The sequence below is a fragment of the Echinococcus granulosus genome, assembly GCF_000524195.1.
Source record: "Echinococcus granulosus chromosome Unknown EG_S00005, whole genome shotgun sequence".
NCBI classification, from domain to species: Eukaryota; Metazoa; Platyhelminthes; class Cestoda; order Cyclophyllidea; family Taeniidae; genus Echinococcus; species Echinococcus granulosus.
This window is the reverse complement of record NW_020170385.1, coordinates 1,105,853-1,120,018: the sequence shown is the minus strand read 5'-3', so window position 1 is coordinate 1,120,018 and position 14,166 is coordinate 1,105,853. Positions and strand designations below refer to the sequence as shown.

The following is a 14,166-nucleotide window of genomic DNA, read 5'->3' as shown; positions in this document are numbered from 1 at the left end:
TCATTCTGACGGATCCTTGTCCATTCCAAGACATTTCTAGTTGCATAATCGCAACCGCACAAAAACCAAAGGCGTTTGATAAGACAAAGTAGTCGATGGCAGTACAAACAAACTCAGGCAAAAAAGTAAGGTACTTCATAATCAAGACATTTACTTTTAATTAAATGCCGTTGTGACAAAGTGTAAAGCAACAACAGAGGAATGCTATCACATGATAGAGATATACGGCGCAGAAACAAATAGTCAGGTTGAATTATGGGAATTGCCACAGATATTTTAATATCCATAAACACCTTTAAGGAGCCGCAAATAAGCAGACGTGGAGATGTTGGTAAATATTACAATGTTGATACAAAACGATATGCACAGGCTACCGTCAGCTATGTCCTGACCGGTTTATTGTACACAACGTTAAGAGAATTGTGACTACCCTTTGAGTAGGGGTGTTCGGCCAGGAGGACCGTAAAATTGGACAACTCAGCAACTTCATTCCCAGTAATATCAAGATCACGAAGATTGGGACAAGAAAGAATGGGTTCAAGTCCTTCAAAGTGGGTGATGAGATTGCGGCATACAGACATATGCTTTAGCTGGGGAAGACCAGCAATTGGCCCCAGAGAAGATATGCGGTTGTCATCTAAGTTAAATTCCTTAAGACACACAAGATAAGCGCATGTTCCAGGGAGCATATCCAAGTTGTTGCTCGATAAATTAAGTTCCGTCATAAGACTGCACCAATCAAGGCAGCAAACACGTGTTAACCCAACTCCTGAAAGATTGAGAACACGTGAATTAATAGCAAAGGATGCAACAAGAGCATCTTCGGTGGCATGTGCACTGGCCATATCGGCATAATAACGCTTCCTGTGACCATCGACAGTCTTCAAAGTTTTGACAGCGGTTTCAATTTCGGTAGCACAGTTGGGAGGGCGAATATAACGAAGTAAATTGACAAGGGTAAATAACGCCCACTTATTATTAGGTTCCAATGCAACAAGTTCACGAACAGTATCGAGCTCACCCATCAAGCTGGATGGTTCATGGACAGGAGACACCATAAAATTGAGAAGACGTCGAGGGTCAAGAGCAACCCTAGTCAAAGATTCCTGCTGATCTGCTTCCATCCGACAAAATAGCCACGTTTTAGAACTCTCAACTGTGGAGGAGTAAACAGGGGTCTTACCTCCCCTTTCCTCGGAATGGACAGTCACAGATACCGCACACCCATCAATAATGGTCTTTGGAAGTTCAAACCACCACACAGCAGAAACATTGTCATCCAAAGCGCTTTTCCAGCCGTCAAGATCGTCGGGAGTGTAGGAATTGAGTGTGTTGGTGGATGAGTCGGTTACAGTTATGTCAACAAGCAAGTGACTTATGGCACTCTTGAGTTTTGGGGATGTAAAGACTAGGACGGCACGTTGAAGACTCCTTGAAAGGTAAAGTTCACGGAGGTAACAATCTTTCACACCACGTCCGAGCAACCACGAATAATAAAACCAGGGACCCTGATCCTTAGGATCAGTAAAAATGGCATTGTGGACCAGATCAAATTCATCCCATGGGAACCTAGAATTTTCGTTCTTCCGATCGACTTCAAATTTGGGTGGTGGGCTGACCGGAGTTGCAACCGTGCAGACTTCATCATCTGCGCCAATCAATCCGCTTCTGTAATGCCAAGCAGAATAATTACTGAAGTTTTCCTCCAAGGTCAGGCATGTAAAATGGAGCTCATCGGTATTGGGCGTCCGAGAACTTTCAACGACAAATCTCCGATAGTCCCAACAATGAAAGTTTCGTTCATTCGACTTAAGAGCTTCATTGCAAAGATTTAGCTCATTCTGCCAATCAGGATGTGGATGGTGGGACATCACCCAACTCCGATGATGCCAAGTTGCGTAGGACTTCGAGTTCTTTAAAAAACACTTTGCAGTTAAGGTAAGTTCGTTGTCAAATATTCTAGATCTAGCATCAACTGAAATGTCGAAGTTGGCGGAATTAAGGATTATTTCCCGACGATAATTCCACATTGTAAACATATCCGGCGATTGTTCTAAAAGTTCAGCAAGCTCTTCTAACACTTCAAGATCAAAAATTCCCGATCGACGTTTTGCGAGAACTTCCTTGGCTAGAAAAGAAAAACGTCGTTTTGCTTCACTTTGGATTTCACGGAATTTTGCATCCTGCTCTGGCGATCTTCGTACTTTGACTTGGCCTTGCATACTTCTGGCTGTGGTACTTAAGAAGGTGCCTTGTGTTTTGCAAAATCTAATGCCAAACCACGGCTTTGTTACTGAGGCCCTGACGTGACCACACCTACATAGGTGCGAACACCACTAATGTGCTCTCCGTCCAATAATCAAATAAGTCCCAAGGTTGAGGAAGCCCTGAGAGGAGACATCGGAAAAACGGAAAATTATAAAATGTTTTTAAAGGATTCTTCGTGTACTCAATGATTTAAGTCGAGAGCACCTGATGTAGAAAACTGCCATACTCCAACGCAAGTGAGAAATCAAATTCAAAACATGTTGTTCCGGAGATATTACCAAGGGAATTAAAAGGATGTGTAGTTAAAAATTGGTGTTTTTGAAAAGCATTTTAGGTGGCAGAAAATTTGGTTAAATTATCAGCAGTCAAAGGGGCAATACCAACGTGTGATACTACTGAGGGATATTACTGAATCATGATGTAACCTCGTATTTTCGCCACAAAAAAGGCACAGAACAAGATATAAAAGCCGTTCGCGGCACTGTTAATAACTGGCTGCAGTGGTTATCAGAGTTCTTAAAACAAATGTTTTAAGCCAACCTAAGTTTTGGGCTTAGGGGACCATTCTTGATCTACTATTTGTAAGTGTGCTTGCAGTAAAAGTAAAGTTGCAAGATTGCGCACAATCAAGTTATGGAGTACTGGGTACACATACATCTTACGTTAGAAAATTTTTTAGCTAATTGAATCTTGTTTAAATTTTATCTTTCCCTTAATTTTTGTTTTTATTTCCAGATGATCTGTTTGCGAACTAAATCAACACCTCGTACTGTAATACAAGTGACTAATTTGATGCGGTATCTCGGAGTGAAAATTTGTTTTAATTTTTCCATTGGTTTGCATATCCGAAGAATCTCTACAGTTGTTTACTTCGTACGCCGACGTTCGTGTCACATTGTTGGGAGTGATTAAGGATGTCTAGTGTTAATAAGCGCATTGTTAGACTAACACAGAGGTATCATTTGTATTCTCTAATGTTGCTTAGACCCCGCAAGAAGCCTCCTACGCATCATCCTAAGTTGTCCACGGCTCCGGTAATCTCTAGTTATATCTGAACTTAATTGCATAGGGCTCTTCTTCCAGTGAGATTGGACTATTTTCAAGTCCACATTTGACCTACCAGTTCGCACGTTGTTTCATGGTAGTTGGTTTTCTTTTGTACAAATTGTTTTTCCCAGGGGAATGTCGGTGAGATTTCCACGCCTACTTACGATTACGTTGGAGTTATCAAAGCTGTTGCTCCTAACGTATGTGGGATACTTTATGCTAGCGTTGTAGGGTGGTTTTGGCATGAAGTTTGTCCGTTCCGCTCCTCGAGGATCCAATGATGGTCCTTTTCGTTTGGACGAGGATAAAGTTATACCTTTGTCTGATATTCAGAAAATCATCGTCCGTAACGTTAATTCTGTTGAAGTGCAGAAAGGTACATTGTTTAGTCATTGCATTTTCTAGAGGAACTGGTGGCAGATGAGAGTTCTTTTCAGCTCGACGATCCAGATACTTGCTTACAGCACTTTTTCACATCCAATGAGGACGCGGAAGCATTTTCCTTGACGTCAGATGAACACTTCCCTCCAGATCAAATGTTTGAAGTAAATAAACAGAAATACAATGTCACTTCTTCTTATCGCGAAAATCTTGAAGGGTACACGTAAGCGAATTGATGGTCTTGATTGCTGTAGGGTACCACTGGACAAAACTGATCCAGAGTTCAAGGCAAAGGAGGAATACTATGCAAAAGTTGCAAAGGAGATTGAAGATAATAAATGCCTTGCTTCAGCATGGGAAAGCTTAGCCGATGGTGAAGCTGAAAACGAGGAGCTGAAGTTTAGTGCCGTGTTGCAGGATGGCGTCCAAGGTAGGGAGTTCAAAAATACCTTTGTTCGTACTAATAAAAAGGGGGGACGTGGGAACAACCGTGCCTCTTTACCTCGAGAATATTCTGAAGTACACAAATCTACGGAAACAAAATCACTGAAATCCAATTCTGCCCCACTACGAGATCAGAACAAGTCATGCAGTGATTCGACACCAAGTAAAGCATCATCTGACACCGCCTTGGAGAAAGTTTCTCCAAAACCATCCTCTCATGAGTCTCCAACCATGGATGCCTCTGAAAATGCATCCGCATCGCCGGAGAAGGATTCGTTGAAGCCAGCCGAGAGTGTAGGGAAAAGGGAGGATAAGAAGAAGGGTTTTCTGGATCCGGATGCGCCAGAGTTCAAGCCTGCAGGAATTATTAAACCTCTTGAGTCGGCAGGTCTTGCCGGTGCCACCTTCAATCCTGCTGCGTATTCTCAACCGATGCCTCTATCGGTGTCTGGTTTTGCAGTATCTGGTCAGCACCCTTTACCAAACGGTCCTACTCCCGCTGTTCAGTTTAATTTGCCCTCTTCTGTCCCTTGCGTATTATCATCTGCAATGGCTTCCCAGTTTACGACTTTGCGTCACCCCCAAATCAATTTTTCTCCTCAACATCTAGCCATGGTGTCTCAACAATTATCTGCTCCAGGATCATTATCTAGTCAGCCAAGTGTGGCTCAGTCCGCAGTTGGATCAAGGGGACCAAGGCAAAGTGTTCCTGCTGGAAATTATTCTAAACAGCGTTCCATTGACCAAGCTAACACGGCATCTCAACAGTTACCCTTCCCAATATTCCCTCAGGGGTTTCCTATAGTTCAAGCTGCTTCTTATTCGATAGGCGTTCCACTCATTTCGCCAGTCACTGGAAATTTTCATACAACGGCATACTCTGGGATGCATGCCTTCACTGGTACTGTCTCTGCCTCTCAAGCTTCGGGACAGCAGTCCTCTGCGACTTCGCATTCTACGCAGCCACCATCTGGGCAAGTAAACCACCTGCAGCCGAGTTCGCAAGCCATTACTTCTTCCTCTCAGGTACAAGGAGCTCAGTTTCACCCTGGTTACAGTCCCCACCCTGGAAGCGTTCAAGGCCCTGCTGGCATAGCTGCTTACCCTCAGTATTCAACAGGTCAACTAATCGGATCGCAGGCTCCTCCAGGTTCGCTTGGCTACTATTCTCAGCCTGTCTACCAAGCACCTGGTTTGATTCCTTTCCCTATACAGCAAGTTGGAGCTGGAGGTCAGCCTCAAATTGGGTCTCAATTGCACAATCAAGGTCAGCAATCTCTCATGCCATCGCAACCTTTACAACTACAGGCTGCTCAGCAGCCGGGAACTGTGCAATCTGTTCAACAGCAACCACAGCCTCACCTATTTTTTACTGCTGGTCCCTACCAACTCTCGCCTCAGCAAATGCTGGCTCAGGCCATGACCATGGGCGTAGCCCATCAGGGCGTTCCAAACACCTTCAGTATTCCTCAGACCGTTCACCCCCAGCCCCACCCGGTTCAGCTTTACATGCCTCAACAACCTAATGGCACGGGTTCTAATCTTTAGAATGTTGTCTCTCTTTGAGATGCTGTACTTTATCAGACTTGGTGTGATTTCGTAGGAAATATAAAAAATATTTGAATTGTGATTACTCGTTTAGATGTGTGGGGTGCGCTGTTCATGCGTTTTGGTCTCCGTTTGTGATCGGTTCGATCTGCACATTGGTGGGAGGGAAGGGGGACATGGGTCGCTTGGAGACGCTTTCTCGTGGGATTGATTGCAGGTGACCAGTTGCATCAGTGGGTGATTGTAAGGTTCATTAATACTCTTGGACTCGAGGATTGGTTTTTCGATTAATTTGGTCTGTTCCCTGTATTTCCTCTCTTCCCTATAAATGTCGTTTGTTAGCTTCTGAACACGTGCACAGGTGGTGTACATTACGCAAATTGCAATCATCCCCTTTGGTATTCGGTAACGCCGAGCCGTCTGAAGGTAGTTTCGTACGAGGAAGTGGGTTGCGGTCCTTTTCCATTGGACCAGTTTGAAACCAAAATCCCGCTTGTTTATATATCCAGTCTTCTTCAACGGGTATTTAACACTGGTGGAACTTGGCTAACTTGCTCAGGGTTGCACAAATCTCCTCGCTGGGCTGTCGTAAGCAAAGTGTAGCTAATGTGGTACTTTTACTGTGAATTTAACCTCTGAAGTAGGTTCCTGGTTTAAAATTTCTTAGTATTTTTGAGGACTTTCTGAAATTGACCGACCGACCGAAAGTGGCGACAGTAGGGTAGACTTTCTAGCAGGGATTGCGATCTGCGTGGCGCTGTGCAATCGCGTAGACTTGGGTATGTTGTCATGGAGCAGAACATTCGATCTATTTCACTATAGTCTCAGTGAGTCACCATAGGTGATGGCTAGTAGAAAAGATTTACTGGCACATGCCGCAACGGTGATCGGGCACTCGAATAACGTGGGTTTTGGGGGTTAACTTTTCAAGCTACTATTTAGCGGTAAGCTGCTTGACTACTAACGGTACTGAGATCTCCTCACAACGAACGTGCTTCTTTGGGAGTAACCTTTCCAAAACGCATTACAAGAGGTGATTTACACTGGAGTGTTATCACTACTGCCAAATTAACAATTATTAAAACTCAATTCTCGGGTCCGAACAATGCGGGGCCCATCCACTAAATTTCATGTTTGCCTGGCCCTTGACCTTATAATCTCTTCACTCCTTGTGCTCACTCCATGCCAAAGGTAAATTCGTTGTTCGGTGAAGTTGTTTGTGTTGTTATTAGTGTTCACCCGTTGGGAATGGTATTAAGTTTAAGGTGTAAATCACTCTTTTGCTCAAATAAGGTCAAATTCTTTGGAGTTTAGAGCTGTAGTGACTTGTAGGCAAAATAACCATTTGTGTATAACAAAACTGGCAATATCCTATTTATTTACGGATACGATGAGCAGTAGCAATGAATACTTGAATCTGTACTAGTTATCTTATTGTCCAATGGCGATATTCTTACGGTACGTAATCGAGCACTTTCTAGCCATTCTGGAGATGGTCTTAAATCTTACCAGTAATATAAATACACTGCTGCGCTTCGATGCTTATCGATGTTCCTGCTAGGTGTTTCATAAACGTTTACTTTTTGCGACCACGCTGTAGATCTTTCTGAGCTACGTTAATGTACCAATTTATAGTTACGAATTTTATGACGACTCGGATGCATTCCCTAATGATAACTGCTTAACAGAAGTATACTTGTTCCCTTTAATATGATTGTTACAACGATCGATGGCATTCTTCATACATATATTAAATGGAGAGTCCGGATCAACGGGGCTTTTGAGTTCAGTACGATGGAAAATGTCAACCCCCTCTTTCGGAGGTAAGAGGTGAGGGTTGGTGGTTAAAAGTGCACCACCGGTAGGCAAATGCCAGTCCAGTGTTGCGTGACGGAGTGCGGCGGAATGGGCTTATGGGCTCGCACACAATTGACCAAGGCGTCCAGGCGAATGAGTCACCCACGCCGAGGATCAGCGGAGGTGTTCGTGATAAACTGGTCGTGGCACCGCTGGTTACCAGCCCAGCCTTAACTGATGTGAGCGGGTGTTGTTAACTGCTCACGGATAGCGATACACAGGCAGCGTTATACAATTTAGCTAAATACTTCACAATACCTAACCCTTTTTCAAACCATCAAGGTTAAAACCAACGCCACACCCAATTGCGAAAAATTTTAAGGACTGGTGGTTTGTGCTCATTTGTTTCAATGCAAAATAATTCTAATTCACTTAAAAGTTCTCCCATTTGCAGATTAGAAAAGTGCTCAAGCGTCTGGGACTTTGAGATGATAGAATTGTTTAAAGAGAAATCATTTGCCTGCTCCTCTAACATATGAAGAGCTTTACGTCTTTTGATAAGGATATGATGAGCAATTTGTGAATCGATTCCAAACTATGATTAATTTTAAAAAATGTTGAATAAGAGTTGAAAGTGGCGGTATTAGCGCGCTCGTGACGGACCCTACGAAGAAGGGGTAAAACAATATCTTTGTGATATTCAGCCAATTACGTGAAGTCTTGGCACAGAGGCGGGTGTGATCGCATCGGAAAGGTTAACCACCACGTTCCAACACTGAGGTGGCAATGACGCAGGATTCAAAGCGTCAGTCAAGTGTCGAAACAGCAAATCCCTAGGTTATCAGTACCAGTATGAGTATTTCGTGACTTTAATTTTGGTTTAAATATTATTCAATTTTAAGGTGATAAAAGATATGGGAATTCGTGCGGACAAAATCACGATAATCATACTCCACTAGTCGTTCATGTACCAAAAAAGACTTTCCAACAGCTCTACAGTCAACGCCATCATATTCAGAGGGTATTCGCCAGTTCCGGATATTTTGGAGATGTAATTAATAAATAATAGTGACGAATAGGGCACACGTCTCCTCAGCCCTGAAAGTGTCATATGTTCATTATTCTAACTATTTTTTGCCGATTTGTTTAATGGAAACATTCTGGTAGAAATTAAGGGCTAATGAAGGTATCGAGGTGGCCTAGGTAAAGAGACCATTTTCAATGTCGCATACCCTATGGTACAAGGAAGGTGGTTTGCTAAGGGGACGGTGGATGCAGTTGCGTATTTTTTAAGTATTAATAAAGCAGTTGACGTCATCAAATATGTTGAGCAGATGAATCTGCCTGAACACATTGTTTAATGACGAAATTTATATTCACAGTAGACAATATGGAGGAAATCAGCCCAGTCGGATGATAGTGGAAGGAAATTAAAATGAGTTCATAAGTTAATAAACTTGGATTAGTTGTTTGGGATTTCACATTGGACGCTCAATAAGAACGTCGCTTGCACTTCAATCCGTAATGGGTTATCCTCTGCTGGCTGTCTATGAAGGGAACGCGCTTTTTTCCAATAAAGTAGATAGGGCAGAAAGTCTTCTTTGGACACAAACACATCACCTTGCCACCATAAAGAAGACCGTCACTGTTCGGTGTCTCTATGAAGCAGCTCTCATCGACCCTGCACTCGCGCTGAAGATGAGTGGATTTATTAACAGTGAGTGGATTCTGGTATCAATACTGATTGATTTCTTTTGCATATTACCATAACTCTTCTAGAAATTGTTTGAATAGATTCTTGCTAAGGCTAAGAAGAGACTTCACTTTTGCACATCTTTTGCAGCAAAGTTGGTGAGCATCGCATGTTTATAGCATTTAAAATTGGAATAAACTACGTATCTGCCTTGAGAATATCTAGGTACTTAAAGTGAGTCCCCAGTATACCGTTTTTGCATCTCAATATTCAACAACGTCACCTACCATGGAAGCACAAGCCATTTCATAAAAGACGCCTCGGAATGCAATGTCGGTGGGGTTGATGCCATGTGCATAGCTGATAGAAGTAACCTCAGCAGGCCGGGTGCACCGACAGAAGACGCTCGAGAGTGTCAACCACGTACCTATTTGACGCATCGTGAAGGCCACTTCTCCATCCTGTTTGGTGCAGTGCAGGTGCTGAGCTTCGTACACAGGCTCGCAAAAGTGAGCTTGAAATTGGTAGTCGTGCATATCTGTACGGAGAATGCCACACAAATAGCGTTACTTTTGATTATTTCAGTACAATCTTCAAAACAAAAACAAATTTACATTTTGACTAAGGAATCCATTATTGCGTTCCCTATGTTCTAGTTTAGTCAAGTACATACGGGTATTTAATCAATCCTTAACTCCGCTTGAAAATACAACTAGTAACGGTTTCTCGAATATTTTTCATGGAACTATTCAAATGAATAAAACAGCAACAACAACAAACAAACAACAACATTTTTCAGATCACATGAGCGAACGACCAATCCATCCGAAAGGCATATCTAATACCAATTTTAACAGCCCGACATCTAGAACTTCAGACATTCCTACTATTGGTATAAAAAATTGATTTGTTTTTGGCAACAACTACCAAATAACCCAGGCTTGCTACTTTGCAACAAATACCTTTCGCAAATGACTTCCCCGTCTTGGAGGCCATAACATTGTTCCCTTTAACTTTATATCCACCCATTTAAACTACCAACGATTTTCAGATGTGTCCTGTATAAAATACAACTTTGAATTTCTACTCAAGGTGTTTCACTGAAATATTTTTTCTGCTTCACAACAGAGTTTAAACTAATGAATAAATTCTAGTTATCTACACTTGAACAAAAGGCAGCTAAAATTCACGTCCGCTATTCAGAGCTGGTTCCAGTTAAGGGAAAACCTCGATTAGTAAAAAGGGAAATTTCGTTTCGGTGAAAAAGGTAGGCTTGGAAATGCATTGGTCTTAGTCTGAGAGCGACGAGACAGATACGGAAGCAAATTCGCTTCAAGATAGAATGTGACTATCGTCATCTGCTTGAGTTAATATCTATTTTTGCGATACTTATATTTTCAATGACGACTACTCTTGTGGGCTTAGTTTTACAGTTCGTACAGGCTAGTTAAGGCTGTGTCATTTTTCACATCTGACCCTCTCAATATGCAGCTTTATTAAAACTAACGTAACTGTTGTCACAGTAAGTCGATTGGTGCATTTTACAGCAATTGTCGAGGTAATTGATGTGCATTTTAGTTTCCGTAAAATTCGAAATTTTCTGCATTCCTGGGAATCAGTCACCCTTAAAGATTAACAAAAACAAATTAAGACTGACCACTTTGGCCCTAGTTTGAATGGACTGTTTCAAGTCGCTGCCTTGTATGTAAAATATCTACTGCAGTTTTGAAAACCTGGATTAGGCGCTATTTGTAGCAGTTCTTCGGGAATGCTTAGGAGCTTGGTAATGTAGGCAACGTGGGACTGTGACAAACTTACGACCAGTTTAGCAAGAAATAAAAGCTGAGCTTATTTCAATTGGTGGTGCAAATCTCCCATGTTCAAAACTGGATTTATAAATATTATTCTCGGTAATCTTCACGGAAAAAATATCAACTTGATTGGTATGTGTACTAGCTTCTACGTAGACTTTCTTGTTACTCAAACACTCGAAATGAAGGCGATTAGACTCACCGTCGGTGCCGATGAGCTTGAATGTGAGGGCGTGAGCTGAATTGGCAGGAAGCCAATTCATGACACAGTGGCCTTTACCCTGACATTTGGAACGGCTTTGTACGAAGGGCGTTTTGGAGACGAAATTGTTTCGTGGATCAAAAAAACCATCTCGCTCTAGCCAAGCGCACGGGAAACGAATACCCTGAAAGGGGTTGTTAGAGCATTACACATATTCCTTTGCTTATAAAATCTCCAAAGTTACCATTTCGATGGCGGCTTAACTGGTCTTTTATTAGCTCTACTAATTATAAAGTATAACGGTACTTAGTTAACAAACTGCATCAAAGTTTGCATGCATGTTTCCCTCATATTGCTTATTGAACTCGTTGGGAGCGAAGGGAGCATTTCAAAGCTTTATGTGTGAGAAGTTAAAGTAGTTAAAGAAAATTTCAGTAACATGTGAAGAATGAAGACAAGTATAATAACTACAAAGTCTACAGGGCTTATTGTTTAGACAAACCACAATCATTTGATGCTGTTGGATAGCAGCAAATGGCTGCATGCTTTATACCTCAAATCACTGTTGTCAAATTAAAAAAATATGCACATATATATATATATATCGACATAATTTAACAGGAAGTACCTTAGGTTTGTGTGAAAATTCCACTCATGCTTATTTCGCCCAAATGCCTCGAGGTTTAAGTAGGATTTACATGGTCATTCATATGGCGGTGACAAAAATGTGTAGTATTAAGAAGTGCATTAAAATTAGACCACCGTAGTAAAACAGTAGTAGGTGAGTAAACATAATTTCGATTTGTTTTAAAATAACCAAAACTTTGAAAAAGGTCAAATATAAGGCCACTTCGTGTTGATAAAAGAAGCACGAAAACCAGTGTCCCAATGTGGATTGGCAGAATGGTATGGGGTATAACCGGACGAAGGGAGGCCTACGTGATTTGTCTATCTTACCCGCCGGCCCAGAGTAAGATAACCCTTGGCAGAGTGAGCTGGTGTGACAGCAACCGAGAGGAGGAGGAGGAGGAGGAGGAGCGCGTAGAGTGTGGTCCACTCGACCAAGCGTCGACTCTCGTTGTGCTGTTCGGACATCTCTGATCCCTGCTCTGACGCAATGCTTGCGCACTTGTGTGGTAGTGTGCCTGTCCGACGAATGCACGGGGCTGCACACGAAAAGCCTCGGACCTGCGGTGCGCAACCAGGGCGTGCAGTTGCGGGCACACTACTGCGCGTCTCAGCCTGCCGCATTGTTCGTGCGAATGCGTGCAACTTCGAGCATTGTTTACGTCACATTTGACAGTAGACAGCCCTACTTCCTCGTCATGACTCTAATGTCAATCTAACGTGTCAACCACCGGCTTTAGTTTATAGGCTGAAATCACCCTACAAATGCAGCTCTCTGACAAGTAGTATATTTTCAGGCAAACTAAATTATGAAATTGCGATACTTACTGTTTTGTTCCTGATGGCAATTAATCACACCGTCTGTCTACAGGAATTGACAGCTTAAATTGCACTGACTGATAATCGCGATCATTGTAACCAAATCAGAAGCTCCTCTCTGAATAAATAATAGACGAATTTCATAACATCACGCGTAACACTTTCAGTGCTCAACTTTCTAGCCAAGTGCTATGGTAAAAAGCAGGCGTTATCAAAGAGAGAGGGATGCAGGCTTTTAAATGCGATCAAACATCCAAACAAAAGGCAAGTGTTATATGTGCAGATACCATTCCTCCTAAAGCTTGAGAATAGCATTTAACGGAAAATTTATATCTTTGGCAGCAAAGTATATTCATTCGAAAAAATTAGAAGACCTTGCTAACACTCATTTGTATATTCTTTATGAATGTCTAAAAATCTATAAGTTTAGCAAGGCCCTTTAGTATTAACGTGAAGCTACTGAGACCAAACTCTAGTGCAGCATCATCCATAGCTGGTATTAGCTTACTCCAAGATATTTGCAATTATTCTTGCAGTTGCCCTTTTTGGCTGTAACTACAGTTTCAATGTGTGCAGTCACGTACCAATATTTGACGTCCTTGACGTGAGACTATTTTTTTGTCTGGCCGGATGTCACAGAGAAACAAACGTTACAAAGGTACCACTAATGCCCGAGGCCACCAACAGAGCATCTTGCCTCAGGTACAAAGTATCCATACTACTCAAACTACAAGAGATATCCTTAAACAAATGTTATAAAATAACTGTCATGATTAATTAGGAAATGGAGGGATTCGAATTGAAATAAAACCAAATAAATAGATAGTCGGGTAAAAAGCTAAACGAATCACTTAACTACCAAAAGTATGCAAAATTAAGCGTCGATGCGATTAGTTGATTGCGCCGAAAGTGCCACCGGAAAAGTTGATTCGTTTTACGCAGGAGAATTACCCAAGGGATGGTTGGTCACTGCTTCGCAAGCAGATTTAGTCAACTTCAGGGGAGAAATAAAATATATCACTTCTAAATAACGTGATCCTGATTTGCGCGACAAACTGATAGCTAGCCCAACCTTCCAGAAAAAGAGGCGTGAGCTTTTAAAGGGAAAATTAAGACGCTTAAGAATAGTTTTGAGTCACAGGTTTTAGTTTCACATTACGTTGTTAGATGTTGCACAAACTACAAATGAGGATAGGAGATGGGGAGATGCGTAGGTTTCATTGCGGGACCATATTTTGTTGCGAAAATAGATTTAATTAGCAGACTGAGCGGTCATGGAAGTGCAAATACTTACATTAAACTAGGACAATTTGTCCAAATCTTCAGCACTTTTCTAGCACACTTTTCAAGTTCTTTACACTCCTCTTGGCCATAAGGTGCAGATTCCAATAGCCGCAGGCAAATAATAATTCGAACATAATGTACAAAAGTGTTTGAATATCACTAATCATCGCATCTGCGAAATCAACCTTCGTATTCATAAATTCGTGTCTTACGGTACTTTTAACACCAAAAATAGTGTTTGAGAA

General features: G+C 41.9%; 3 protein-coding genes across 3 annotated transcripts; 1 reads left to right on the top strand and 2 right to left on the bottom strand. All coding sequences in view use genetic code 11, as the record gives it.

The window, feature by feature from the left end:
• Window positions 1-380: 380 nt before the first annotated feature.
• Window positions 381-2,222, bottom strand: EGR_01379 (Geranylgeranyl transferase type-2 subunit alpha; the record flags this gene model as incomplete). Its single annotated transcript, XM_024490628.1, has 1 exon — window positions 381-2,222. The coding sequence occupies one exon, from the start codon at window positions 2,220-2,222 to the stop codon at window positions 381-383; it is 1,842 nt and encodes a 613-aa protein (XP_024354952.1).
• Window positions 2,223-3,558: 1,336 nt separating this feature from the next.
• EGR_01378 (Ataxin-2-like protein) lies at window positions 3,559-7,402 on the top strand (the record flags this gene model as incomplete). Its single annotated transcript, XM_024490627.1, has 4 exons — window positions 3,559-3,661; window positions 3,721-3,919; window positions 3,951-5,166; window positions 7,289-7,402. 4 exons carry the CDS (start codon window positions 3,559-3,561, stop codon window positions 7,400-7,402), a joined length of 1,632 nt encoding a protein of 543 aa, XP_024354951.1.
• Window positions 7,403-7,492: 90 nt separating this feature from the next.
• Window positions 7,493-12,442, bottom strand: EGR_01377 (hypothetical protein; the record flags this gene model as incomplete). The annotated part of the gene is made up of 5 exons (XM_024490626.1): window positions 7,493-7,714; window positions 9,106-9,177; window positions 9,466-9,716; window positions 11,192-11,375; window positions 12,149-12,442. 5 exons carry the CDS (start codon window positions 12,440-12,442, stop codon window positions 7,493-7,495), a joined length of 1,023 nt encoding a protein of 340 aa, XP_024354950.1.
• Window positions 12,443-14,166: the final 1,724 nt, after the last annotated feature.